This window comes from Lichenostomus cassidix, chromosome 1Ab (genome assembly GCF_008360975.1).
Source record: "Lichenostomus cassidix isolate B80296 chromosome 1Ab, HeHo_3.0, whole genome shotgun sequence".
Classification (NCBI taxonomy): domain Eukaryota; kingdom Metazoa; phylum Chordata; class Aves; order Passeriformes; family Meliphagidae; genus Lichenostomus; species Lichenostomus cassidix.
The window spans coordinates 7,645,211-7,671,564 of record NC_139481.1 but is presented as its reverse complement, the minus strand read 5'-3'; the positions used below and the strand labels follow the sequence as shown (position 1 = coordinate 7,671,564).

At 38.0% G+C, this 26,354-nt stretch overlaps 1 protein-coding gene across 2 annotated transcripts in view; it reads right to left on the bottom strand.

Annotated features, from left to right (window-relative positions):
- POLR3B (RNA polymerase III subunit B) overlaps window positions 1-26,354 on the bottom strand; it is a 71,839-nt gene that overhangs the window by 26,845 nt on the left and 18,640 nt on the right. For both annotated transcript variants that reach the window (XM_085049675.1, XM_085049676.1), the window contains exons 12-20: window positions 25,997-26,131; window positions 20,688-20,849; window positions 17,458-17,658; window positions 16,254-16,416; window positions 14,131-14,284; window positions 12,769-12,843; window positions 11,920-12,018; window positions 8,335-8,462; window positions 1,337-1,546 (exon numbers count right to left, since the gene is read on the bottom strand). In XM_085049675.1, the coding sequence (XP_084905801.1) occupies window positions 1,337-1,546; window positions 8,335-8,462; window positions 11,920-12,018; window positions 12,769-12,843; window positions 14,131-14,284; window positions 16,254-16,416; window positions 17,458-17,658; window positions 20,688-20,849; window positions 25,997-26,131 (1,327 nt within the window). The remainder of the gene's footprint in view (window positions 1-1,336; window positions 1,547-8,334; window positions 8,463-11,919; window positions 12,019-12,768; window positions 12,844-14,130; window positions 14,285-16,253; window positions 16,417-17,457; window positions 17,659-20,687; window positions 20,850-25,996; window positions 26,132-26,354) is intronic.

Genomic DNA, 26,354 nt, shown 5'->3' with positions numbered 1-26,354 from the left:
TGAAAGAATTCTGAATTACATTTACTGTTATAAAGTAAGTGGGTTTTGGGCTTTAGATGAGAAAAGTAGCATCTCTGGAATTTCCCTCCAAGTACAGCAACTAACCACAACATTAAGACTTTAATCACCTTTAGAATTACAGAGAGCCAAGAGCAAGGCTTTCTAATAATCCTGCATTATTTTAGATCATCTGAAAGATGCTTGTGGCCACATACAGTACATCTACATCTTTAGATTATGTCAAGTAACTCCTGACAAGCAACCACAGCTCTCCCTGTAAATGTTACCAGTCTACCAGAAAAGAAAACATTCAGTTTTAAATCATGCCTGTTGTTGTTTTAGAAAAGGAGGCATAAATTAAATGCAGCAGACATTAATGCCAAAGATACATGTCTAGGAATACTATTATTGCTGCCTAGCAACTAGGAGGAAGGGAGCTGGGGAGGGGGGAATAAAGTGATGGAAGAAGCTGATTTTGGCCACCCGAAACTAAAACCAATTTGATCACTGCACTACGCCTGCTCTCAAAGGAATTTATTTAGAAAAGGGAGAGAAGGAGATGAAGTTTTGAGGCAGGTCTCCTCCAGCCCTCAGCAGCATTAAGATGAAGTGCTGAAGAAGTGTGGAGAGAGGGAGACAGGCTAGACCTGCTCAAACCTGGGCTCTGCTAGTTAACCTTCCCTTTGGTGCTTATAACTTTACTTAAAATACACTGCACTGCAGAGTTGCTATTTTTTTAAGGAAGCAGATCATTAATTTAGCTCTGAATAAACACTAAAGTACTTTGCTTTAGACAATACTATTATTTTCTTTTAGAAAGTAGGTAATACTGCTTTTGGCCCCTCAGACACAAACTGCCTTGGGTTCCATTCCTTGCCTAAATATATTCATGAGTCTAATTTCATCTATTGCTTTTGTTCCTGGTGGAAATGATGAGACCTCTCAGTTAGGAATGAACAAAGGTTCAGGTAACCATCTAAAAAGCAAGCCCAACAGAACAGATTAACTCATGCCTTATGTTGTAAATGAGTATTTACATATTTTTATTTGAGGTCAGAAGTTAGCCATTTTTTCTCATAATATCCAGGCTCAGAAGTTTATATGCATGTTGGCAACTCCACCACACTATTGTATGCATGGAATTACAATCACTAATCATAGAGAAAACAAACAAAAGCATTCAAAGCGGTTTTGGAATTCTATTTCTTAACTTTTAAGATCTAATACTCATAACTGCAATAAAAGTTATTACAGGATAACACTATGAGAAAACAAGTTTATTAGAATATATATTGGAACACACACTGGAAAAGAGGAAAGAGTTGATGGATCTTACCTCTGTCCAAAGAGGCTTTATTTAAGACAAGAGCATCTTCAATATCGTAGCCACTGTAGCTCATCACAGCCACTGTGGCATTCTGTCCAGCAGGAAGTTTCTCAAAATCTATCAGTTCTATTGTTTTTGTCTTTACCATTGGCTTTTGTGGATAGGCTAGGAGATACATCAGAGTATCTATCCTGTTTCTTTGATTGTATCCAATAGTACCTGCATGGAAAAGAAAAGCAGAAGCAGTGAACATTAGAGAGTTTTCTAGAAATGGTTTGGCTAAAAAATTGCCAAAATGCAAATTAACTAAAATCACATAGAAAAAAAGATAATAAAAGAGTCCAAACCAAAACAAATTTACATTATTATATTTACATAATTATATAAGTAGTTTCTTAATTTAAGCTTCAAGAAAGAATTATTTATTTTGTCTTGAACAGGGAAAACCTAAGCATCAATATAAAAAGAACAACAACAAAAGAAATAAAAGCCATTTGACTGAATGCAAACAAGATGTGTTTTTTTAATCACAATACTGGACCCTGCAAGTATGAAGTTTACTTTTATTGTTCTCATAGCCACTGGATTTGGGTTTTTCTGTGGAGTTCAACGTGTGTTTCAGAGACTTGATCCAAAATTTCACGAGAATCAACAGAAAAACTATCAATGAGTTCAAGAGAAACTGTAGATCAAGCTCTTCATCTTCAACATTGTATTTCCTTCCTTGTTTGGGCAATAATTAGTTCAACAGCAGCCTGTGTTAGAATGTGACAATACATTAACAAAGCATACCACTAGCAGCAGCCAAGACTGATTTATTTCCTGAAACTAGAAGCATCATGGATAGAAAGACTACAGTAGAAATCCACTCATAATATATTTGTCTTTTTACATGAAATTAATTTTAAATTTACAGTTCAGAATTCAACCCTTTGTATAGACCTCCCAGCTTGAGACTGAAATTTTTGGCCCTGTCCCATCAGAATGCCAAAGTGTCTCCTGAAATCTGAGGAAAAAATAATTAACACCCAGCAGGGAAACATAAACCGTTGTGTAGCAGAACAAAAGTTAAGGCAATCATATGTTATTGGAGTTTGCTGTACCAGGACTATGCTATGTCTCTAAGCAATTAAGAAATTACAGCCTGAAAAGTTAACATTTTAAAGTTTTAAGTGGTAAATATTCCGCAGTACTTGTGCTTAGAATGTAAGTCTTTCAAAACCTTTTCATTTTCTCCTGCAATTTCAGAGTCTACCTGCTTTCTTGGAAAGGTCCAAGCAGTCAGTGTGTAACGAAGACTTCACATGGCCAGAAAACACATCTGAACACAGATCTGCCCACTGGGGAGGTCAAACTCACATCTTACATGCATCTCCTTGCAATTCCCATTTACATAAAATGGCTAGAAAATCCAACTCTAAACCCAGGCATTTCCAAAGATCTATCCTGTCCTTGGTTACACTGAGCTCTCTCTCCTGAACCACACCAGCTCTGCCCTTCCCAAGGACTAGAATGGAGAGAGTGCTCAACAGCTGCTGTCTGAAAATGAACTGTGCCTGGTCTGGACTTTCCCTGGTTCTGGAAAGTAGATTAAATTACATGGGCACAGCATTTTCAAATGACAAGAAAAACCTGGTAGAGTTGACAGGCTTTACTTGTCTTTTACTTTTCAGCAGTTGCTTTCCTGTCTTTTTCTTGGATAAGGAGATGAATCACCCTTGAACAGTATTTTTTGTCTCCAGTAAGACAAGCTGGGAATGCCTGGATTCCTCAACACTGAACACCTTTGCAGTCACACCCTGCAAGGCCCTACCTATTTCTGATAATCTCTTAAAATTCGGTTAGACATTGTTCCCATTGTACTTTTGACTCAAACCTCCTGGTTCTCCCAGCATACAGATAGGAAAATGTAATTCCAAATTAAAAACTTAAGTGGTTTAGGCCATTTTCCCCCTCTGCATCTAGAATGAATGATTTGTGTGCTTTCAGGATAGGCTGTCTGCAGGGAAGCTCAGCTTAAATGTTTTACAGATAGGTACATCTTCCTGATGTTGAAAGAAATCTTTTCAAGAGAAAATCATGCCAAACTTAACTTTCAAAATTAAAGTCTCTGCAATTTTTTTCTCCTCTGAGATGCTTATATGCTGAACCTGCTATGGTTCACTGGTTAGGGATGCTAAGACAGGATGAGGTCTGAAGCACCAATTTTATATATCTTTTGCACCTTAAGGATGTCCTTTACACCCCAGCAACAATCTGAGGAATTCCCCTGTATATCAAGGATTTCAGCTGACACTTTTTCAGGTATGATATTTCAGGTAATGCAAATGATTTCTCTTCAGATGTTTCATGAATTTCAAAACTGGCATTTTCATCAGAGGTTCAGATAAGCCTAACAGAACTGCTGCTGTCCAGGAGCCTTCAGTGACTGAGATTACTGAGATTTTGAGCCTCAATAATAAACTGTATTCAGGCTATTCTTCAGGAGCTGAATGCTCTATCAAATGGAAAACATACATATATATCAATGACAGATATGCGAGCAGGAAAGAAACTGGTTAGTGATTCAACAGCACAACTGAAATAAATTAGCCAAAAAGCATGCCATGTATCAGCAATATTATTTCTAATTGCTAGGAATTAATGGTTATACAAATAATGTTTTCTCACTGGGCTAACAAACCACAGCCTTAAACCACAATCTGCTTATTTAAAATAAAGCAGCAGCTTTCTTCTGCAGACTGGAGTGTTGGGATGAACCCTCTGTGTGGGCAGTGCAATGAAGGAAGTCACTAGCTTTATTTCTGTTTTCTCTCTGAAAGAACAGAGCCCTTGTTTGCTCCAGCCAAACAACCAAGCAAAAGTAAAGTATAATTACAGTTCACCATAACAAACGCTGCTCACAATGACTTGCATTTATAATTATCCCAACAGCAAGGACCAATTTTTTTTCATTGGTAATTAGCCCTGGTTAAAGCAAAACACACAAGGTTGACCTGGATACAACAAAGATAATTTTCTTGCTTTTCTCAGTACTTGATATATTGTGAATGCACGTGTGCATTCTTGCCTTTCTTTCCATTTCCTGACAGGCTTTTTTTTTTTTTTAAGTATCATTTGAGTATTCTTTAATGTGAAATAATCACTACAAAAACACTATCTACTGATATGTAGCATAAATGAGGCATTGTTATTCTGATGCCAAAAGTTTTGAGAACTCACCAGAACAAACAGCCAGCTAAAATAAGCATTAATCCAACTCTCTGGCGTATCACTTACTACAACATTAAACTGCACAATCAAAATTAACAAGGATACAGAAATCAATCTACTTGAGCCAAAAGGGCTATTACTGCATGCGCCAAGAAAAGAATTGCTGTAATTCTGTATTTCCCCTGGTTTCACCATGGATTTTCTATGATTCTATCCTTTTACATATGAGCACAAAGCAAGAGAGGAAGAAGTACAGTTTTTAAATGCTGCAGTAAACCTTGTGGAGGGAGCTGCAGCTCAGACAGATTGTCACAGTACAGGCATGAAGTGATCTGGGTGTTAAGTATCAGAAATACTCTTTCACAGCAGAAAGATTAAGGAGTGGGTTAAAAAGATGATGGGTAAATTGAGGGGGAAGTAGTTTGGTTCATTTCTGCACTTCTGTATCTGCTGGCAGGGAGAGCAGAGGTGTCCAAAGGAGATTGTGCTGCAGAGCACAAACATTCCTCAAAGAGCAGGGGCAGAACAGAGCTGTGGCCACAACACACCCAGATCCAGCTGTGATGGCCAGCAACAGCTGGCTTTGCTTGGAGGTTTGTTTAGATTCTCTGCCTCTACGCTAGCTGTACCAATTCTGGGAGGACTGTGGCTCAGTCCACCACAGCTTTCATAACTGTCAAAAAGCCCCAACACTCAGTTCCTTGAAGTGTATTTATCTCCTCAACTCAATTTTAACACGTTCAGCTGGCTACAGTACAAGGTAAAGCAGTAGATAAAGGGCTTTGCTACTTCACAGAAGCAAAGCAGAATGTATATGATACACTAAGGGGTTTTTTCGTGTAGTATCAAAATTGTTCCTTCATCATAAGCTTCTACAACAGAGCTCTCACCCACCCACCTCTGTCCCCTCAAATACTTCCTTTTTTCAGAGATTAAAGTAATAATCAGCACCCAAGCTCTCCTTCCCTTAGCCAAGGCCTGTGTTATGTCATTTGGGTAGAAAGTGCAGAGCCCAGTTGGGCTGTGAGTGTACAGCTTGCTTTGTGTACTCACACCAGCCCTGGCACAGCAGCACATTGCATGTGCAATATGGTGGATTACTGGCAGGAAAACATATATTTTCACTCCTCCTATTAGGCTTTTACACAGTCACAAAGGTACAATGTGTAAAAATTACTGATTTTCTATGTCTTAATGGAATTAAAAAGCTCAGTTTAGGACAGTGTCTCTAACTGCAGAAGCCTTTGATCCTTTTAAGCATTATTTTACCAACCATGAACTGCAAACAGTACAGACTCTTGTATTTTCATCTTAAATACTTTGGAGATTTTAAGCTACAACTGTTAACCCTGCACTGAAATGTCAACGTTCAGCTGAGGTCCTTGCAGCTGCTGTTCTATTTGCTACCTAACTTCCTCTCAGCCTTACAGCCCAACCTGCAGCATATGGCAAATTATCTAAGCCAAAAGTGAGGGATTTCATTTCAATCTGATTTTACTGAAATCCAGTTTGGTCACTAAGTGCAGCCCTAGTCCTCCAACAAGAGGACTCATCCACCCATGAAAGGGAGGTGTTTTTCACAACATGCAATGCTATCCTGAAGAAACAGAATTTTAGGACCTAACAGTGTCAGGGGCATTGGATTACAGACCTCATTGCAAGCTCTCTCCATTTACTTGTGCTTTCACACCTTTCCTGAGCTTGATGTTGCTTAAAAAATAGACTCTAAAAAGCAAAGGCTGTCCAAAGCTGCTGGCACAGCCCTGTGATGTGGTCAGAGGGGGTGGGTCAGTGCTGACAAGCACAAGGCTCCCTCCACTGCCCCAGCTTTGGACAGTCACAGAGTGACACAGAGCACTTGGACATGAGACTTTGCCCATGGCAGTGCTGCACTGCTCTGCAATTTCAGTGTGGGGAAAGGAAGCACAGAAGGTGGATGGGTACTGAAAGGTTGGGGTTTGAAGCACTGCATCACATCTCTTCACAAAAATAAACAGAAAAAGTCTGTGCAATGTTTCAGGAACATCCTCTAGGTCTCATTTAACCAACAAGTGTAATGAAAAATCGTCTCTGCCCCTACATAGTTGCCACTTATGGTGGCTTTTTTTTTAAGCAATTATCACAAAAAGCTTCAGGTGTTTGCAGATACTTCAGAGAGAGCAAATTATAGCTCAAGTCATGTGCCAACTTTTAAAATTTACTTTTATCTAGCTGCTTATTCTTTGAGTCAGGTGTTTTGCCATAACAAACTGAAACAAAGGCTTTTTTTACTGCTCAAGATATTCAATGGCTTTTGTGTTCCTAGCGTCAGCAGGAACGTCAGAGGATTGTATCCAAGGAGCTAAATGTGCAAGACCTAGGGTCAAAGCAGCTGAATACACCAACCTCAGAAAACACAGACAATGAATTGCAAATGACACTCAAAACAAAACGGGAAAAAAACCTTCACACAGAAAACTACAAAAGAACTCCACAGATACTGAATTGGCTTTCTGTACACACTGATCCTGCTTAACTGTGTGTGGTAACTAACCAAACCTTCTGAGACTAATAGTCATAAAATAGAGACTCAGGGGTGGGGGAAAGATAATGGGATGGGAGAGAACTGTAAGGAAAAAGATTGCATTGCTCCTCTTTCCACCCACCCAGCACTTTTTAAAAATTTAACTAGAGGACATGCATCTTGCTATTTTCTGCTGTTTTGATGCATTCAGCATGACAGTTCAGCATAAGGCAGTTCTTTGCTATTAATTCTGCTGCAGAAGTCTCACAAAAGGTGCAGTGTTTCAGCTTTGAGCACACAGCACAAAATAAACGGTTCAGTAAAGCTATCTGAAGTGGCAGTTTCTTCATGACACAGAGTTGTGCTGCTGTAGCTCCCAACCTGCAAGCAAGGCATCAATCCAAGGCATGAAAATTGCATGTGGAGCAGCAGCCTGAATGCAGCTGAACTGAGGAACAACTGCTCAGATCCTCTGCCTTCAGCACAGGCCACAGTCTTGGAGGCTTTAATGCTGCTTTAACTAAGCATTAAAGAAAGGATTAGAACTTAACTGCTGTCAATTACCCCCAACAGTAAATGTGTTAAATGACTGGGTTTTAATGATCAGAAATGACACTGTCAAATGAAATAGGAAGTGATCAGAAAATTAATTTTGTTACAGTCATTTTGCTGAGGCATTACTTGCCCACTTCACCAAAAGCCCAAGATCTAAACTATGGCTATGGAAAGTGTTCAAATGACTAACCACTCTCTTTCACACTTGATCCTCCTTATTCTCTGATTCAGAGTTAACTATTAATATATTTATTTTTAGGACACTTTACCAGTCAAGGAAATGCTCCTCAATCTGTGCTCTGCCTCTCTTTGTGAGAACACTTTTTAACTCTTTTTTGTCTGGAAACACAGCACACTGCAGCATAAAGAGAAAAAAAAACCCCACTCTGCCAATCCTGCAGATATTGCTGAAAACTTGAAAGTCATGGTGATTACAAAAAAAAAGCCAACAGAAAAAGCAAAAGTGTCCCAGTTTATTCAAATTTTCTTTTAAGTGTTAAGAACTGCATATATGGTTTTTGTTAAGTGAAACTGACTGGTACTTTTTTCACATTAATAGTTCCAAACTTCAGAGCTAAATTCCTTTTTTCTCAAAGCAAAAGAAGTGCTCTTTTACTCTTCCTAGCAAAGCTTTTATGTGAACCAAGAAAGAAAGAATTTCCCTGTTTGTCACTTCTGCTCCATAGCTCCAAAAACGACGTAACACTTGAGAGAGGAATAAAAAATGAACTCTTACCCATGGCTTGTTTCCCCATGGCACACTGGTAGGTGTTTCTTGGGGATTGGTTGTGGTGAGGATATGGAATCAGCCCAGCACAGACACCCAGAAGTGTGAAAGGTTCAATCTCCAAATGGGTTGTATCTCTGAAAAGAAAGACCAATTACAGCAGGCTTGTGAACAAACAACTTCAGTAGAATTTATTTAATTTAGCAGTATCTTGTAACACTTCAAATTCAGTTCTGCTCAGGAGAATGTAAGTCAGTAGGACCTCAAAAAATGGATTCACTACAGGATTTTTATTTTTATTACAAAACCCCAACAACTTTCTTTTGGCTTTAAGTGTTTCCACATGAAAAGAAATAAAGGAGAAATAAATCAGGGTTTATGAAATTCCATAATGGAGGAAAAGGCTCCAGATAAAGATAACCTGAGGGAGCTCAGTAAGACTATAAAATATCAGTTTATACAGTAAGACCCAAAAAGCCTTAAGGAATGTCTTCTCATGTAATGAGAGCCCTCTGCATCAAATTGCTAATCTCAGAGATCCAGAAATCCACTGGGGAGATGGAAGAAGGAAGAACAAGACAGATTCAGGTATTAAAAGAACTATTTTAGTTTTCCAAGGTCAGCTCCATCAGTTAAAGAGAAAACATCTGTCTCCAAACTGGATCCAGTGCCATAGATACATGACATAATACAACACTATTTCAAAAGCTCTGCAAACATTTTGGAAGTGATTATGCTGGTAAAAGACAGTATTGATGAGAAGTAAAAAAACAGGGAAAAGGAGCAAAGACTGTGAGAGACAATTTGTTGTACCTGGCATTCACAAGAGAAAGTCCATGCTCAATAAAGACAAATCATAGCATGAATTGGGATGCAAGTGGAGAGACTAATAACTAAGGATGAAGTGCACAATAAAGCTTGGCTGGAGCAGATATGAATTTAAATCAAGATAAGTAATTAGGAAATGGTGAATTATGAAACACAGATAATTGTAACTAAACCTATTCAAAGCCTACATTTCATGTCCTGGATTTATTACACAGAGCTTTGGTTTAGGCAGACATTGCTTCTCCCAGACTTCTAAACCCAATGCATTCTGAAAATCCCATCTTTAATGTTTGACTTCTCTTGGAAGTCTTTTGGAAGACTTTCTTTTAATTATTTAAACAAATTAATTTGATTACTAAACTTTAGGACCTTGCCAAGGAAGTGACTGAAAAAGTCTTTATTATGGGAACACTCAAAAGACAGCCAAGCACCATAAGCTCACAAAGGCTAAGGAATTACCCACAAGAACACACAGAGTGAAGACAAGTGCCAGCAGGAAATTACATAAACAATATATGCACTACTGGAAGAATAATGAAATCTGAAAGCTAGAAAAAAGAAGTGGAAATCCCGAGGAGTAAGCCAATGAAGCTATCAGTCCTAGAAATCTTTATAAATCACAAATATGCCTGAGCAACCTAAAAATCACCTGCTGACCAGAGGACAGCCACTATTTTTCTCCACTTGATAAAAAGCAGCTATGTTAACTAAAGCCTGTGTTCAGAAAACACTGATGGTAGAGATTGATTCAAGCAGAGATTGATCCCTCCTTCTTCAGAACTTCACAGAACTGCTGACACTTTTCAAACAATAAAACCAAAGGCTCAAGACTTACTGATAGTGAATTTGCAAATTTCTTCAGAGGGTCTGAGTGCATGGAACTGGATACACCTTTGCATATAGGGTATTCAACACAAGTCTTCTTCCACTGAGGTCAATCCTGTTTTGACCAAATGGTGCAACCTACACAGATCCTAATAGCTTATGAAGTGTTTTACAGTGCTAATGGGAGACCTTCAACCTTCACAGGGCAGTTCAACTTCTGTAGGTCAAAAATGCCACTGCTGGAACCACCCCAAGAAAGGAAGGTAACCTGGTGAGTTTGAAAAGCAGAGTTACAAATGTGTAAGGAAGAAACTGAACGCATTAGAGTCAGGTCCTCCAAGGAAAACCCCTAATTGGATGGGAAAGGCAAAGAGAGGATCCTGTAGCTAAAAGAAGCCTTTATTACAAGAGCAGGAATGTTAGTGGGATACTTTAGTGGATTTTATCAGTTGCATTACCAGAACAAGTTCTGCCAACATGGTCACACCATTTAAAATGCAAGATGATCATATGGGGAAATCACACACAAATCAGTGATCCAGGATGTAGGAAATATCATCACCAAACACACAGAGCAATGTGCTCAGACGATGCAAGCTCAGATACTTATGGCACTGCTTGCCACTGCTGGCATTGAAGCTAAACTCAAACCAAGTTGATGGATAATTCAAGAATCTTCCCAACTTCCGGGCAGTTGTTGTGGAGTTGTTTCCTCACACTGATCCACTGGAAGCTCACTGTCTCCTCCTCTTTTGGACTAAACAGTGATTTCATATGATACACTCCTATTAACCTTCCTAGCTGGGTAAGTTGTCCTGTAACTGAAATTTTTCAGCTCTGGTGCTTTGTGGAAGTTATTTAATTTTGGCACAAATGACAGCAATTGTGTGCACTCTTCTCTGCTCATGTATACAGAACTCAGTCAAGAGCAGGCAAAAGTAATTTCTTAAAGTGATGAAGTCTTCAAAAGCCTGGCTAGGAGCAATGCAATTTAATTAGCAGAGTTAATGCATTACATTTAGCAAAGGTTAAAGATAATTGATGGTCTCACCCAGCTCCACTGAAACCAATGATGTATTTCTATTAGCTTCTAAGAGTACTTAACCAGGACAGATTATTTAGAAAAAGCATTTTCTGCATAAGTCCACCAATCAAACATTTAATGGAGATAACTTCTATAATTTCATGTGCAGCCTTCAGTTTACAGGATATTGGCAGAGAAACATTAAAAACGAATAAAAAGATAGGAAGACTTAAAAATTTAAAAGAATCCTTCCTTTAATGTGGGCTCTTTGATCAGTCAGAAGACAGAGTAAAAGAAAAGCACCAGGTCCTTCAGGTATGTGGAAAACATAACAAATCTGGAAACCTTTCTGAATTAAAATGACATACTAAAAAATGGTTTTGAGACATGTGGTAAAGAATTCACAGAATGATGCAGACATTTTTATCAGGGTCTATTATACATCCAAAAGTCAAAGGGAAGGTCTCATTCCAGCACTTCATTTATTGTAAGGAGGGTGTCCAGGGTTCCTCTACAGCCAGAAGTGAAATTTCTAAACAACAAACATGATTTGCTAAGATAATCAAATAACATGTGGAACCATTTGCCTTCTGGATACCTACTGGATAAAGTTACTTATGATGAGCAGCCCAATTATCAGAATTAAAAAAAAAAAAAAAAAAAAAAAGCCACATGCAGAGAAAGAAATAATACACCTTTAAGTATTTCATGGTTTTGACAGTTAGTAGCAGGAACAGATCTCCCAAAACCTAAACCATTTTTTTAACTTCCCATGGATAATTTAGGATGTGTACAAACAGATTTCTTTCTTTAGCTTCCATCTGGAGTAGTTTCAACCATTAGCAAGGGAGCAGTGTGCACTTGTGAAAACAGTAACATTACTTGTAAGTTTGCATATCTACTGAATGCATACTTACTTATTGATTGTATTTTCATACAGTGCAATGTTACAGTCATTTTCTTCATTCACATCCAAATATTCAACGAGGCCTTCATGCAAGAAGTCTTCAAAATTCCTGCAGATAAATTAAGAATTACACTGAAGTACTGCCTTATATTTCTGCAGACATAAAATACTTAGTACATATATTCAAGGAATGTAGGATGTAAAGTTAAACCAGAGAAATACTTCTACATGAAAATACTTCTACTTCTGCATACTACATACTGAAGAAAAATGTATTTTTAATTAATCCTGTTGCCCATTCACTGCTTCAGTCTGACAGATGAATGTTACTTATTTGAACAACTAAATAAAATCTTCCCAGATGTACTCATCATCACTGTAAATATGGCAAATATAAGGTATGTATTTATGATGGTTTTGTGAAATTTAATTAGAGCTAAATTTAAATGCCTTTATGTAAGTGTGGGTTTTTTTAAAATACATAAACTAAGAATTTGCAAGGACTTTCAAAAACTCTGAATGTGCCTAGTTTAGGGAGGTCAAGTTGATACTCCTTTGAGGTGTTTGATTTTTCAGTCAAGAGAAGGATGATACTGCCTCAAACCTCCCACTTGCAGAAAGATGAGGCTGTGAGATGTATTTATTCTGCACACTCACCAAATTTCACAGCAGTAACAAAATAAGACCACCAGCCTTAATTTGACTTTAAACAGAAAATCTCCAGTACAGCAATTATGAATTTATACGGGAGAGCAGATTTCTGTGATTAACTAACTCCAAGACTCTGAAATACTGACTGAAATATCTCCACACAGTATTTACTTGGTGAAGATAAATATTCTCTACTTGAACTGTTTACCTGTAGCCCTGTGCCAGTTCTTCCATATGTTTGTTTGTAACTGCAGGTTTTTGCTTCTTGACAATTATATAAGGCCTGAAATTAAAAAAAAAAAATTAAAAATATTGTCATAGCAAATACTTAGGCAGGTAACTCAATTTATACTTACAGTAAGAACCCTGCCCATGCACAATCTATTCTATAAACTACTTTTAAAATTTATTTGCCTTCAACTGATAAATCCATATAAACACAAGCAGTAACTATTCAGGCCTCAGTCTGGTATATTGTCTATGAAGAACTTTAAAAGTGTACCAGAAAAATCAAGACTTAAATTTTGCGGTGCAAGCCATTTTTCCCCCCCTTTAAATCTTTAAACTGAACTTTTCTAAGTTTTACCCACAGATTTTCATGCTGGCTTTAAAAGATCTGAGATTTCCCAATTTACAAAGCTAAGAACAGCATTAAGCACTATGGTTACAGCAGGGATTTTACAGAACACTAAATGAACAGTTTCTGTTCTAATGTCCACATGCAAGGATGCATTTTGCAGTTGCCTCCATGATGTAAAGTACAGGCATTAATTATGGGTGATCTCTGCTGAATCCATAAATTTCAACAGCACATGGATCTCTGAAGGCTTCCCCAGCACACAAAACCACCAACACAAAGGATGGCATGCAAGAATGCAACGTCAAGGGCTGTTGCTATTTGGACAAGTTGCTTTTATAAAGAGCAGCAAATAGCTACAAGATACTTGTGGAGTCCCCTCTGAAGTCTAAATAACTGTGAGAAGACTAATAAGCACTTTTAAATGATTAATAGGGATATGTGAACAATTGCAGGGTGAGGGGTGCCACAAAGCAAACTTGGTAAACTCTTGCAAATCCACACGATTTCCCTTGCTTTTATTTTACAAACTGGAAGATTTGCTGCCATCTCCCCAACTACAGATATTAGCCCTGACTGCAAAAGTGATTTCTCTGCCACTGAATGCACCCTTACTCTGCATCTCTTGACCAATGATTAATTGATGTTTTGTACATTTACTATTTTGGAGCCTCAAACTGCATTCAGTGTGCTCTGAGATTCAATTCATGAATGAAGTGGAATGCCAACTGTAGTTGTGACTGCTGCTTTGTTAAAGTACACACAGAATATGCACACAGCCAGTCAATGCTAAAATATCTATATATTCATTAACACATTCTGCCTCTTCCAATCTCTGTCTGTTTTGAATGTTTTTAAGCAGAAAAGAGATGCTCAAGTCTTACTGAATTCACTTAAATCTGTTCTTGTGAAAGTCAGCCCAGTGTACTGCCAGTGCACAGAACAGTGTTAATAGCAAGTTCAGCAGTGAGATAATTCTGATGAGAAGTTTACCTGCACAATCTCCCTCCATCAGAGGAAATGTAGACACATCTGTCAGACAGATTTGTAGAGATGGAAACAAACTCGTTGATATAACCTGCGCGCCGCATTATCCGAAAGGTGTTGACTAATTTCTGGTGATCTCGTATGACACCAAGGATGTTACCTGTTAGAGAGAGAATAACCTCCTGGTGCATCCCTTGCACACCCAAAACTCTGTTTACAAATTCTGATCATGTGTGGCATGCATAGAAATACTTCCTGCTCCTTGCAAATAATGAGTTGCTGTAAAATTTTCCTTTTCTAACATGAGTAAGAATTCTCTCTTTTTTCCTCTCAATTCAAAATGGTGAGAATTTCACAAGTCATCTACCTGCACACTTCCAAACAGCTTGAGAAATCAAACAATGGGCTTCTTCCAGCTTTCTTCAGATGTATTTCTGAAGCTCAGGTGCCCATTCATCAGCTGGTGCACAAGTTAACAGCTCTGAGGTCTGCAATTTCACCTGTACTGGAATGGAGTCAAGGTTTCCAAGAACAGACCAAGGAATTGCCCTGCTGCCTTGTCAGAAATTTTGGAAAGTCCTGATATTTGTGAGTGATATGTGATCTCTCACAACAGCACCAGAATTCCTCTTTCAGGTACTTAGCTCAACTCAGCTATCTTAGCAGGGCACTTTAGCTCATACTGAAGTGTTCTGATGCATGATGAACAAACAAGACAGTAAAATTCATTTAAAGAGTACCTGACCAAAGTAATCTTAATATATAAAATAAGTAGCTGTGGTCACATTTTGAAAACTTTAAAGGAGAACACAGAGGATGATAGTTTAAGGCGTTTATAAGACAATATAAAGGTCTTTATTTGTACTTAACAGATTTTCTGCCGTATTAGGTCAGAAGTTTAAATCAGGATCAAGTCAGTCATCCATAAGTTTAAATTTTTTATGGATTAAACCCACAAAACAGTGGATTGAAGAGTAACTTGGCTTGCCCCACTCAGTACTAGTTCATTGACATTTGGGAACACAGTCTTGTTCCATACTGCAAACTGAGCTTGTTAGCAGAAGGAAGAGTCCAATATTTTGGCTCTGCACTCCCCTCTGGACCATAAAACAAGACAGAAGAGAATGCATGTGGTTTCACTGAACCTTATCTTTCACACAGTGCTACAGACCAGCAGAGCAAAGGAATGCAGTTTGGACAAATGTTGTTTTTCTGGTACTGGGAAAAGGCAGAGCTGAGGAACAACTGCTGTTTAATTCAAGGGTAATTGGAGAACTTACTCATGGTGACAAATGTCACACAATGGTCACTGGAAGTGGATACTGCTGACAAAAGGCTATTTTGAAATCACAGTTTTGGATTTTAAAATACCAGTATTTTGAAATCTGATACCTCAATACCTGTTGGTTTAGAAGTGCTAAGAGATCAGCTGTGAAAGAACCACGAAATGTGCAGATGCAAAGCACGTGTGCAACATCATCCCTCTAACCAAGAGGAGAGGCCTCTTTTCCAAGTCTCATCTTTCTAATCATGTACAAAGCAAGATGTACATGATAAGGTACATTCAAAGGTAGTTTTAAAGAGAATAGCATTGCTAAACTTCACAAACAATTGATGTTTTGAGATTTTCTTTCTGTTTTTAAAGGCACTTTAAAATGCATGAATATATAGAAAAACATATGAGGATTACAGAAAACTAAATACTTTCTGTAAGTGAAGATCTGAATCTGTAAATTTATTACAAACTTAAGTTATTTTTTTCTAAAAGCACTTTATGAATGGCACCTCCTTTGACCAATATCTGAAAAAACAAACAAACTTGTAGCTGAATGTACACATTTTTGTGCCTATTTATGCAAGTGGGCTTAAAAACAGGTCTGAAATTAGAGAAAGCTTTAATTTCCCAGCTACACACATCTGCAGGCAGAGTTCTGAAGACAACTTCATGCAACTGACATCATCTGACCTGTCTACTTTGCCCAACCCTATCAAAATATTTACAGAGGAAATGATTTGCACGTGGAAAGCAGCATCTGCACTGACTGTGCTCCAAGAACTGCTGGAGGTTTCCCAAGCCCAACTCTCCACCAGCAACAAATCAGAGCCAAGGCTGCTGAGGAGTAATTTACCATTGAGAAAAACCAGGAACACGTTGGGGTATGAAAGTTCTTCACCACAGAGCAAGTTGACGTCTTCAACTCCAAGATTACTGGCTAATTTGATGATTGGGCCATCTTCCATATCTGTAGTGATGTGAGTCATGAGGGCAAGGTTTTTAACCAAACCACAGGCCTAGGAAAAAACAAAACCAAAACCAACATATTTGATCACATCTCTTCCTATGCAGTAATGCCACACTGACTTTTTTCTGCCCAAACTGTACTTATGACTGATAAAAACAAAAAGATGACGAAGTATGAAGTGAAAGAAATTAAACTTATTAATTACCCTGAAAATCTGAATGGGAAAAAGGTAGAATTTTCTATATCACACCAAAAATGTTTTAGCATTTACAGACTAATAAAATATATAGGCACTGAAGTAGATTTTAAATTAACTAACCCTGTATAACCCTGTATTTCTCTCTTCAGCTACTCAGTAACATAACAGAAGTTCAAAATCAGTCTGTTTATCAATTTGCCAGGTATCCTGTATGTTCTAACACAAGCATTAACATTTTAAATTGAAAAGTATCTTATACAGTGCAATTTTATTTCAGCTGCTTAATAAGACTAGCTCATATTGACTTATCCAGAAAGTTCACAGTTCTCTCCTGAGTATCTTCTATTCAGAAAAAAATAAAAGAGAATAAAAAGTAAAACAAAACAAAACAAAAAGACTGTCAGAATCAATTCTTTGGTTGAAATACATACAAAGATGGTTTTCTTCCTCAAGCTAATGGCTAAAGAAATACTAGTACACGTTTCCAGAAACATTGCAGGTTGACGCTGCAATTTCAAAACAGAATGTTTATTACAGAACGAGAAGGGAGAGGGGTTTAGGACTCCTTTCTTTCTGCTCTCATCAAAACAGAGCAAGTAGTTAGTTCACTGCAAAAATGGGGGCCTCGTGTCATTCTCATATAGCCAAATGATTTCAGAACTGTTTCCAGACAGTCCATGCAGGAGGAAAAAGGTAATACAGTAAGGAGGACCAGGATGTAAACAGGCAGGATGTCAGGAAACACCTGAGTTTTGTTATCAGGCTGAAGATAATTTATCTCTCCAGAAACCTCAGAATTACTCCTCTGATGGAGGATCACCTGCTCCGAATCAAACAGTGTTTCCATTCCTCAGGACAAGAAACACAGAAAGCAAAATAAAAACTCCTCACCTCTCCTTCAGGAGTGTCAGAAGGGCAGAGCATCCCCCACTGAGATGGCTGCAGGGATCGAGGACCACTGACTTTCCTTGTCTTCTCAAACTGAGAGGAGATCCTGGTCATCATCCCCAGAGCAGATATGTAAGACAAGCGGGACAAGACTTGGGTCACACCCTGGCGATCCATCTTGAATCTCTTCAGAGACCAATTGCCCTGTAGAATAAAATTAATGTTTCATATAAATTATGCAGTTCATCCTTGTCTTGACTTCTTCCAGTATCTAGACAGAATGGTATCTGAGGAGCTTTGCAAAACAGATGTTGCCCATTTACATAAATCAACTTTCTAACTACCTATCTGCATATAAAGTCCTAGTTATAGCATATCTGTACTAAGGATTAAAGAGAAGTTGAAACAAAAGAACTGCTCTTGCAGATGAGAGGATGCTTTTGCTACTACATATGCAATCAAACAAATATTCTTCTTCATCTTATCCTCACAGGTAAATCAATGCTCAAATTTAGCTACATTAAATGATCTTCTGTCTTTGTTTTGTAGATTTTTGTGGAGTATTTAAAAAAGAAAAAAGGTCTTTGGAGTCATATAACACTTTTACAATAGATCCCACAAGCTTTCAGTTTTGCCTTTTCCATGATTTGCTACTTTTGTAGGAAACAGACATTTATGCTGGAGAAGTCTGACATCAAAGCCCTCTGTATTTTCTTGAAACCTTTTGGTTTTAGAATCCAGAGGAAAAAGACACCCTGATGTATCTTCTCACAGCTGAGAGTGTGTGTGTGTGGGAGGAGTAGGTCTACCCAACCTTTTTTTGGATTACAGAGTATGAAAAGCAAGATCCATGCACATCTCAGAGGTTTTGTGTTTCAGGACTGTCACAGTGGTTTTGATCAGGAGAACAGAGGGGTTAAGAGCACACAAATGTGTTTCCATGCCAAGCAGATTTAATAATCTCTACCACAATCTTGAAATTTTGTGCTACAAATTTTGCCTTCGTGACATTCACTCCATATCCAGTTCTCAGCACTAGATAACAGTAAGTTTCTGTCTGAAATACTATTTACTCCAGCCACCTGTTACTGACCACTACAAACATAACATTTTCCCAAGGATCTCCTTCTGCTAATTCTTGTAGCCTTTCTGACAAACTCAGCTCACCAGTACTGATAAATTATTTGAAGCTCACTTGCTGTGCTACACCAAAATCCTTTTAGAGGATGATTTGCTTGGCTTTTTTATTTACACTTTCAACAGCACAATCCCATTCAGTGATCAACAGGAAGAAAAATCCACCCATACAAACGATTTTGTTATTTGCCTCCACTGGAGAGACTATCAAATAACAAATTTCTAAGAGAAAGTGGGAAGACATAATGCCCAGTGGCAAGTCAGTCAAAAGAAATCTGTTCATTTGCTCAACATCCTTGGGAAGAGTTCACCCAGTGACCATTTCATTCTTTAAAGACTAGGAGTTAGGAGAATATAAGTGGAAGAATACAATAAGTCACTAGTTTTTCTTCACACTAGAAATTATTTCATCTGTAGGCTGAATTAGTATGTGGTTTCTTCTCTGCTGCCCAGAAGAGTCTGAAATCAAAAAGACTGGGAAAAAAGGAAGCAAAAATGCTGCCTGAAGAAGTCATACAAAATATTTCTTTGTGCTTTGGAAGAGACAGACTGAATCCTTCAAAAGTTGTCAAAAAAAAAAAAAGGAAAAAAAGAGGAAAAACCCCCCAAACCAACCAAATATCACTGAGCAGCCCTGCAGAGCTGATGCAGTAGGGCTCTGAATTCTTTTGCATGCTACTGGTGTAATTATGAATCTGCTCAGTTATTTCATGCTCTTTGAGACTATCATTGAAGCATTCTGGTGAGATTGGAGATTGTCATTTCCAAGAATGATTTTTATGGTATTTGCTTAATCTCTTGAATAGTATGCACTGGGCATTGTTCCTGAGAAATTATTTTTCAATGCTTAAGAGCAGATGGTGTTTAACTGCGTATGTGGCAGTAAAAAAAAGTCCAAAGACAGAGGAAGAATGAAGACTTTACTGAATATGGACTGAATATTTGCAGATTTATCTCTGTCAGTCCAAATGGAAAAACTGGCACAGGCTAGAAGAAAGCACTAGCATTTACAGAAACAAATCTGTCAATTGTTTTGGTTACATGCACTGTAGAGATTTAACTACATTTGGGGCACTCATAAAATTAAACAGTGATAAGCTTTAACGCTGGGATTTGTAAGTTACAGACTGTTGGTGGTTTTGGATGCAAGATGTGGAATTAATTTTGTTTACAAGAACCAAAGAAAAACCTCAGTTTCATGCTAGGCAGAAAAGCCCTCTCAAGAGCACCAAAGATTAAAAATTAGATTCCACAATTTTTACCAACTCTAAAATACTTCAGTCTAATCTAATTTATTTTAAAAATCATGCATTTCAAAGTCTTTTACAAGCCACTAGCTGGATTTCAGGAACAATCTCACAAATTGCTCTTGCAGATGTCTGAGGTAAAAGTCAAAGTTAGTAGCTATTATTGTTCTTGTCCACTGGCATGAATGAAAGTGTCTGTTGCAGCAGAAGGCAGAAACAGGCAAAAATCCAACCAAGACAAATATTTAAAGGGTAATTATCAGGGTTTTTTAATATTATGGCATGCAGCAGATTTCCCTGTTAAAAAGATCAGTATCATTAGCAGAGAAGTACTAACTTCTAGGCTGAATATTTGTACATACCAGAAACTTCAGAATAAAAAGGCACTGCCCTCAAAGAGCTCAAAACTGAGGTTGAGGGGGTTTTTTCCCTCCTGTTCATGATGTTTTCCTGCTGTTTTTCAAAAATCTTTTGTACAAATGATGTAACCTGACCCTAGCTAAATCCAGATAATAAAAAAACCACATAGTCAAGTAGAACCTAGAAGACAGTCGGTTGGATATATGCAGTCACAACCACTATTTTAAATTTGCCTGTTTCTACCATTCCTTCTCAAAAACTAAAACAGCACTTTGAAATAAAAGATGGTTAATGATTATCGATTCTTCAGTGAATTCCAAATGTTCTGCCTGTGATGGAGCTTTGCAATTTTAATCTATAAAAAACCAGGAAACAGATTTGCTTTTCAAACCAAAACCAAAAGATTCATCCAAAAATAAATTTACACCTTTCCATCACTCACTGTGGTGGGAAAACTTTGCATTCTAGAAGGAGAACACAAAGGCTTACTGTGGAGATGGCATTGACCATGCCATTGGTGATCTGGTCCTGCCTCATGTGCTTCACCACATCAAACTGAGCTGCACGCTGCTTGGGGATCACCTGGTCAGCAATCTTCTTCAGCTCCGAGTTAAATTTTTTGAACAAATCTTCAAACAGAAGGGAAAGAAGCTGGAAATACAGAAAAACAGTTAAGGGAAAAATTATACTTCTTCAAGGCAAGGAAATGGGGAAAGAGAGGGGAGATACAAGCTTAATATTTTTACCTTTATACTTCTTGTCAGTTAAAATATAACTTTTCTGTTTCACAAATGATAATTTTACCACAAGGTTTTTGTCTTGTTAAGTATAATTTTAGAGAACTTATCTCATAATAGAAATTTAGTAGAATGGTCTAAGTTAATGCACTTATCCCTTTTTGGTTTGCTTTAATCCTTCCTTCACAAAGTCTTAGCATAGCTATATCTCTCTATGCTATCCAACTATTTTCCCTGATCTGCTACATTACAATCCAGCTGATTTACTTCTTCTTCCCTAAAGTCACAAACTCTTTTAAAGATTTAATATCCTAAATGTACAACCCTGAATTACACACAAGATTTGGAGGCAAGACCAGTTTTTAGTGTAATACATATCTCAGCTTCCTTACTCATATACACTTTCATCCTGCTGCTTTCTGCCAATCACAATCTATGGAAAATCAATCACACCCCCAGGGAGTTCACCTGATTCAACATCTGTCACCGTTTTCTAGAACTGCTGCTATCTGCAAAGTGCAATACTCTTCACAGCTTTCCCTTAAAAAATCAAACCAACAACCCTAAAAGTCTATAGTTTAAGTAACAAAGCTACATAACTCAGCTGAATAGGGGAAAAAACCAAACAACAAACAACCCAAAAACAACCCAAGAACAGAACCAATCAAAAGTGCTGTATTTGAAGACAATTATTTCCTGTATATGTACATTAATTACTTCTAGTTCTTAAAATTGCCATAAAAAGAAAAGGCTACCAAAGTTTGTGATCTGACTTTTTTTGCTCTCCAATCTGCTTTGCTTCTGCAGTTTGCTCAGCCTCTCCTTGCAGACACTAATAACTTTCCAAACCCCTTAAATCTGCATCACATGATACATTTTAAGGGCTCACAATGACTAGCTCTGCAAGCAAGCAGTGTAAACTCCAAAGCCTGGCAGTCCTGTCCTGGGACTCGAGTCTACAGCAGCTCCAAGTGTCAGAAGAACCAAAAATGCAGCTGCTGCCAGGGCCAGAAATTGTAGTTCCCAGTGTACAGAGCACTGTAGGGCTGAATAAACTATGTGTTCATCCATCACAAGCTAAGACATTCTGGAGTCAGCTGTACCATTTAATCTCTGTAAATGAATTAAACTGAATTTTAAGTGTCTCCATCATAGTCCCCACCTTTCCTTACCTTCTGGAAACAAGAAAGTAAACCACACTCATTCCTCTGTTCCTGGGATGTGCCACTAGCTTTCCTTTGCTTTCCTCAACCCACATGCTCCAGCTGGGCTGACCAAAGCACTTGGCAAATGACACAGGAAAGCAGCTAACTTAAATTATAAGCTACTTCATGGCATCATAAATGCAGTTAGGAATTAAAATATTACAAATAACACCTGGAAACTCAAGACAATTTGCAATCCTGATTTGCAACAAAATGCTCCCAGTGGCTTCATGGAGAGCAAGACTGGATTATTTTTGACAGTCTACTCTGCAAGACGTAACTGTTCAGTCACTAAATTGTAAAACCAGTGACAACACACACTGCATGCTAACCCTTGGCAGAAGTGGAAATCTATTTCCACTCTGGACAGAGAGGTTTTTTAGGCCTGACCTTGGCATGTAGACCCTCTTTCCATTCCTGATGGTTGTAATAACATTAAAAGTTACCAAATGAAACTCTCCCACCATTGTCAAAAGACATCTATCACCTGCAACTCACCTGCGACATCACAGGTAATTAAATCAGATTTCACCAGAACTAAAAGTAACTTTTATGAAGCATTGCATTAGGAAGGAGAACCTGCTGGAGTCCCCAGAAATAAGATTATGAGGGAAAGATTTCAAAAGTAGGGAAAAAGTAAGAGGAAGAAATGTGTGCAGTTTTAAGATGCCTGATAGTCTTGTTAAATAAGAACTAAACTCTTGAAATTAACTACAGCAAACATTTGATCTCAACAGGTTTGAGCAGGATTGAAACGTTTAACTAAACACTTCAAAAAATCACCCAGAACACATTTTCATATTTGATTTCTTGATTATAAAACTGCAAAAACCTCATCATTCCATATGCCATGGGGATTACAAAGCCACACCATCCTTTCTCTTTTCTAACTAATAAAGTCAAGTCACACCCCAAGTACACCAACTTGTTACTATTTGCCAGTCTGGAAAGCCTCATACTTTGCTAATTTCACTCACAGACTAAGAGCTCTGAGTGTCTGGCAAAGAAGTATCTCACAATAACCACATTATTTAGGTCAAGAGCAAGAGATTAAAGAAAAAGGATGGAATGCCACTGATAATATTCAGTGCATTTCATAGTTAGTCCAGGGCCTTTCAGCCTGCTTCAGACAGGAGCACTAAAGAGCAAATTATATTTAAGGAAAAAAAAATACTGACAGCTCATCAATTGATTTTCATTGAAAATCCTAAGAAAAATTAATAAAGAAGTTAAGCTGCTGAAATACAGTTTCAGCAATTAGCTTAATGTCAGAGAATTCTAATTAGGCGCCTTGAGATTGCTATTTAGCGTTTAAGCCTTTAGAGTGCCAAATTCTCCCTTTCACACAAACTGGTTGCAAAATTAAAGACATTAGGCAGCCTTAATTATATTATCAGAACAGCTGGGATTAGGCAATCTCTGAAGTCAAGGCGGTATTCTTTTGTCACAGGGTAGAAATCCCTTGCTTTCCAGGGTGCCGGATTTTGGTGCTGTTCCATATCTCACCCATACAAAGCAAGCTGCATTAGAAACAAAAAAAAAAAAAACCCACAGAGGACAAAGAACAGAGTAATGCTTAGCAAATAATGAACACATTAAGGGAAGAGAAAAGGTAGGTGAAAAGATTAAGCCTGAAATCGGTAGGTTTTGCTAACACCTCAGCTGGCACCTGGCCTAGCGAGCCTCTAGTGGCAGAGGGACTCAGAGAAAGCTCTGTAAACCAGCTTGGCTAGTGGATGCAACTCTGTTATCTAAAGCTAAAGCACATTTCGTACTCTCTTGTCCCATGGGGTGTGAAATTAGCAGCTATTGTTTTCACACATTTTTATAAACACAATGCTATTTATGTCTTTACACTGTTTAGACCGCTATGTTTTTCTCCTCACATGGGAGTCTTTTCTTTTTTTTTTTTAATTTATTCAAATTTTAAATCAACAGGATTTTTATTCCAGGAACATGCTGGCATGAAAAAAAACCAAACAAAAACAAACCACCAACAACCATTTTATCCACACAAACTTTAGCTAAACACAAACATCTAGAAACTGGCAAAAAATCTCTATATTATTGTTGCAATCCAACAAAATTAGTATTTCACCAATAAACTGGCAGAGGGGAATTCAAGCATTCAGCTAGAAATGAGCATTTAAAATACCACAAGAGAGGAAAAACTACCCTTAATCAAGTGTTACAACCCCCGTGCATAGTTCTTGATGTAGAAAAAATATGCATTGGTTTTGTTATGATGATCTCTGCATTTAAAACCTCTTTCACATAATTTAAAACAACTTTGGTTGTTAACATCTGTGTGAGCAGAGGCCTCTTTCTTACAGCTTGTAGAAAACTCTTTACCTGCTCTGCCTTCTTTCTCTGAAAGTATTAGGAAAAAACAAACTACTCCTTCCATCTAGTCAAATAAGAAAAATCTGATGACAAAGCAACAACTAATTTTACTGACTACAGTCATACTGAAATACAGCAACCTTACAGCAGAAACCAAATAAACCCATTACAGCTTAAATTATTTATTCCATTAGAATGTTGCACTAATGTCAACTTACCACTCCTTACACTTTAGAAATATATTCTGCCTCAGCACCAGAGTAAAAATTTGAACCGTGAATGTATTAATTTCAGCAAAGAATTTTCTTATTCTAACAAGTTGTTTCTTTTCCTTGTACCTGTCCTTTGAATGTGCTCAAGACTGTCATCTTAGTTTCTTCAGAAAATTAGGAAGCAAAATCTATGTTTCTTACTCTAAAATTATTGCACTCTGTGTGTGTGTGTGTGTTTGAGAGCAGGGCAGGGTGGGAAGGAGGAGTATGAGACAATATGCAAGCACACATCTTAAAATGTACAATAAAATGAGAATTTCCACTGGATAGGAACCAAAGGAACAGATATTGTTATCATATTTGTGATACAAATTTTCACATCATCATTCTGTGCTGCAACAGAAATCCCAATACAAATGTTGTGGGCAGCAGAGAGGCAGTCTCTGTAATCCAGAGCATTTGGTGTCCTTGTCTGAATTTCTGATGCATGATCAATAACCAGAGGTTACACCAACTACTGCAAAGAAATCCAATCTTAATATAATCTGTTTAACCAAATAAGCACCCATGGCAAGGAAAATCCAGGGAATATAAACTAAGCAGTTCCTTCACCCAACAGGCAAATTCCCACTGCTTGAGGAGAATGCAGTTGGGCCAAGAGCTGTGAATTGCCACCCTCCCTGCAAAGAACAGTGCCAGCCAGACACCTCAAACCATCCCCTCCTCTACAGCCCCTTGTTACTGCTCCTGCCTCCAGTGCCAAAATCCTGCAAGCTGAGAAGTCCACTCTTATTAGCTGCTCAAGTTAACTTTCATTTTGTTAATTCGTGCTACTCTAGAGGCCAGAGAGGCAGCAGACAACAAACAAGAGATTTTATGGGCACCAAATTTTGGGAGGCTTGAGTGGCTGTTCTGTGAGCTTCTACACAAGCTGGGCTCTCCACAATGACAGGCAGGCACCTCCTTTATCCCAGTTTACTCCTTACCCAGCTGCTCAGAGGGAACACTGCAGGATGGCTCTTATTGCTGCCTTCTGGACACTAACAGTGTTCCATCACAACTACAACTGATGCTGTACTTGAACTGCTCTGTGCTTTTGTCTGGTATAAAAGTGGTATATATACAGAAGTGAGGATATAATGCATTAGTCTCAATCGTGGAAACAGATCCATGAGCCAACAAAAACAGAATGAGAGGGGAAACACTTCAATTGAAAAGACAGGGATATTCCTTATTCTGCATCTTTTACTAGAAGACAGTAACAAAACCCTGAAACACTTGGCTCTGAAGTAAAAACTCACCTGTCCTGCCAGCTCCAAACGTTTATTTCCATAGTAGTCTCTGTCATCTACTTTATTTTCTCCTTGAGCCAAAATGACTCTGCGTACCATCACTGCTGTGTATATGCACTTGGCACGAAAATTGAATTCTTTCACCTGTAAGCAAAAAACCCAAAAAATTAAACAAAACAAAAACATACCGATGTTTCAGGATCAGCTCCTTAGCTCTTATTCAGACAAACACATCCATTTAAAGCACTGGTAATCTGGGCTGACTGAGGAGTTAGAAAAGGGATTTGAGTGCCTTACTTTCCTTAAAAATGCAAAAAATATATTATTAGTGACTTTGAAACAGATAGCAAATGAAAGTCAATCAGAA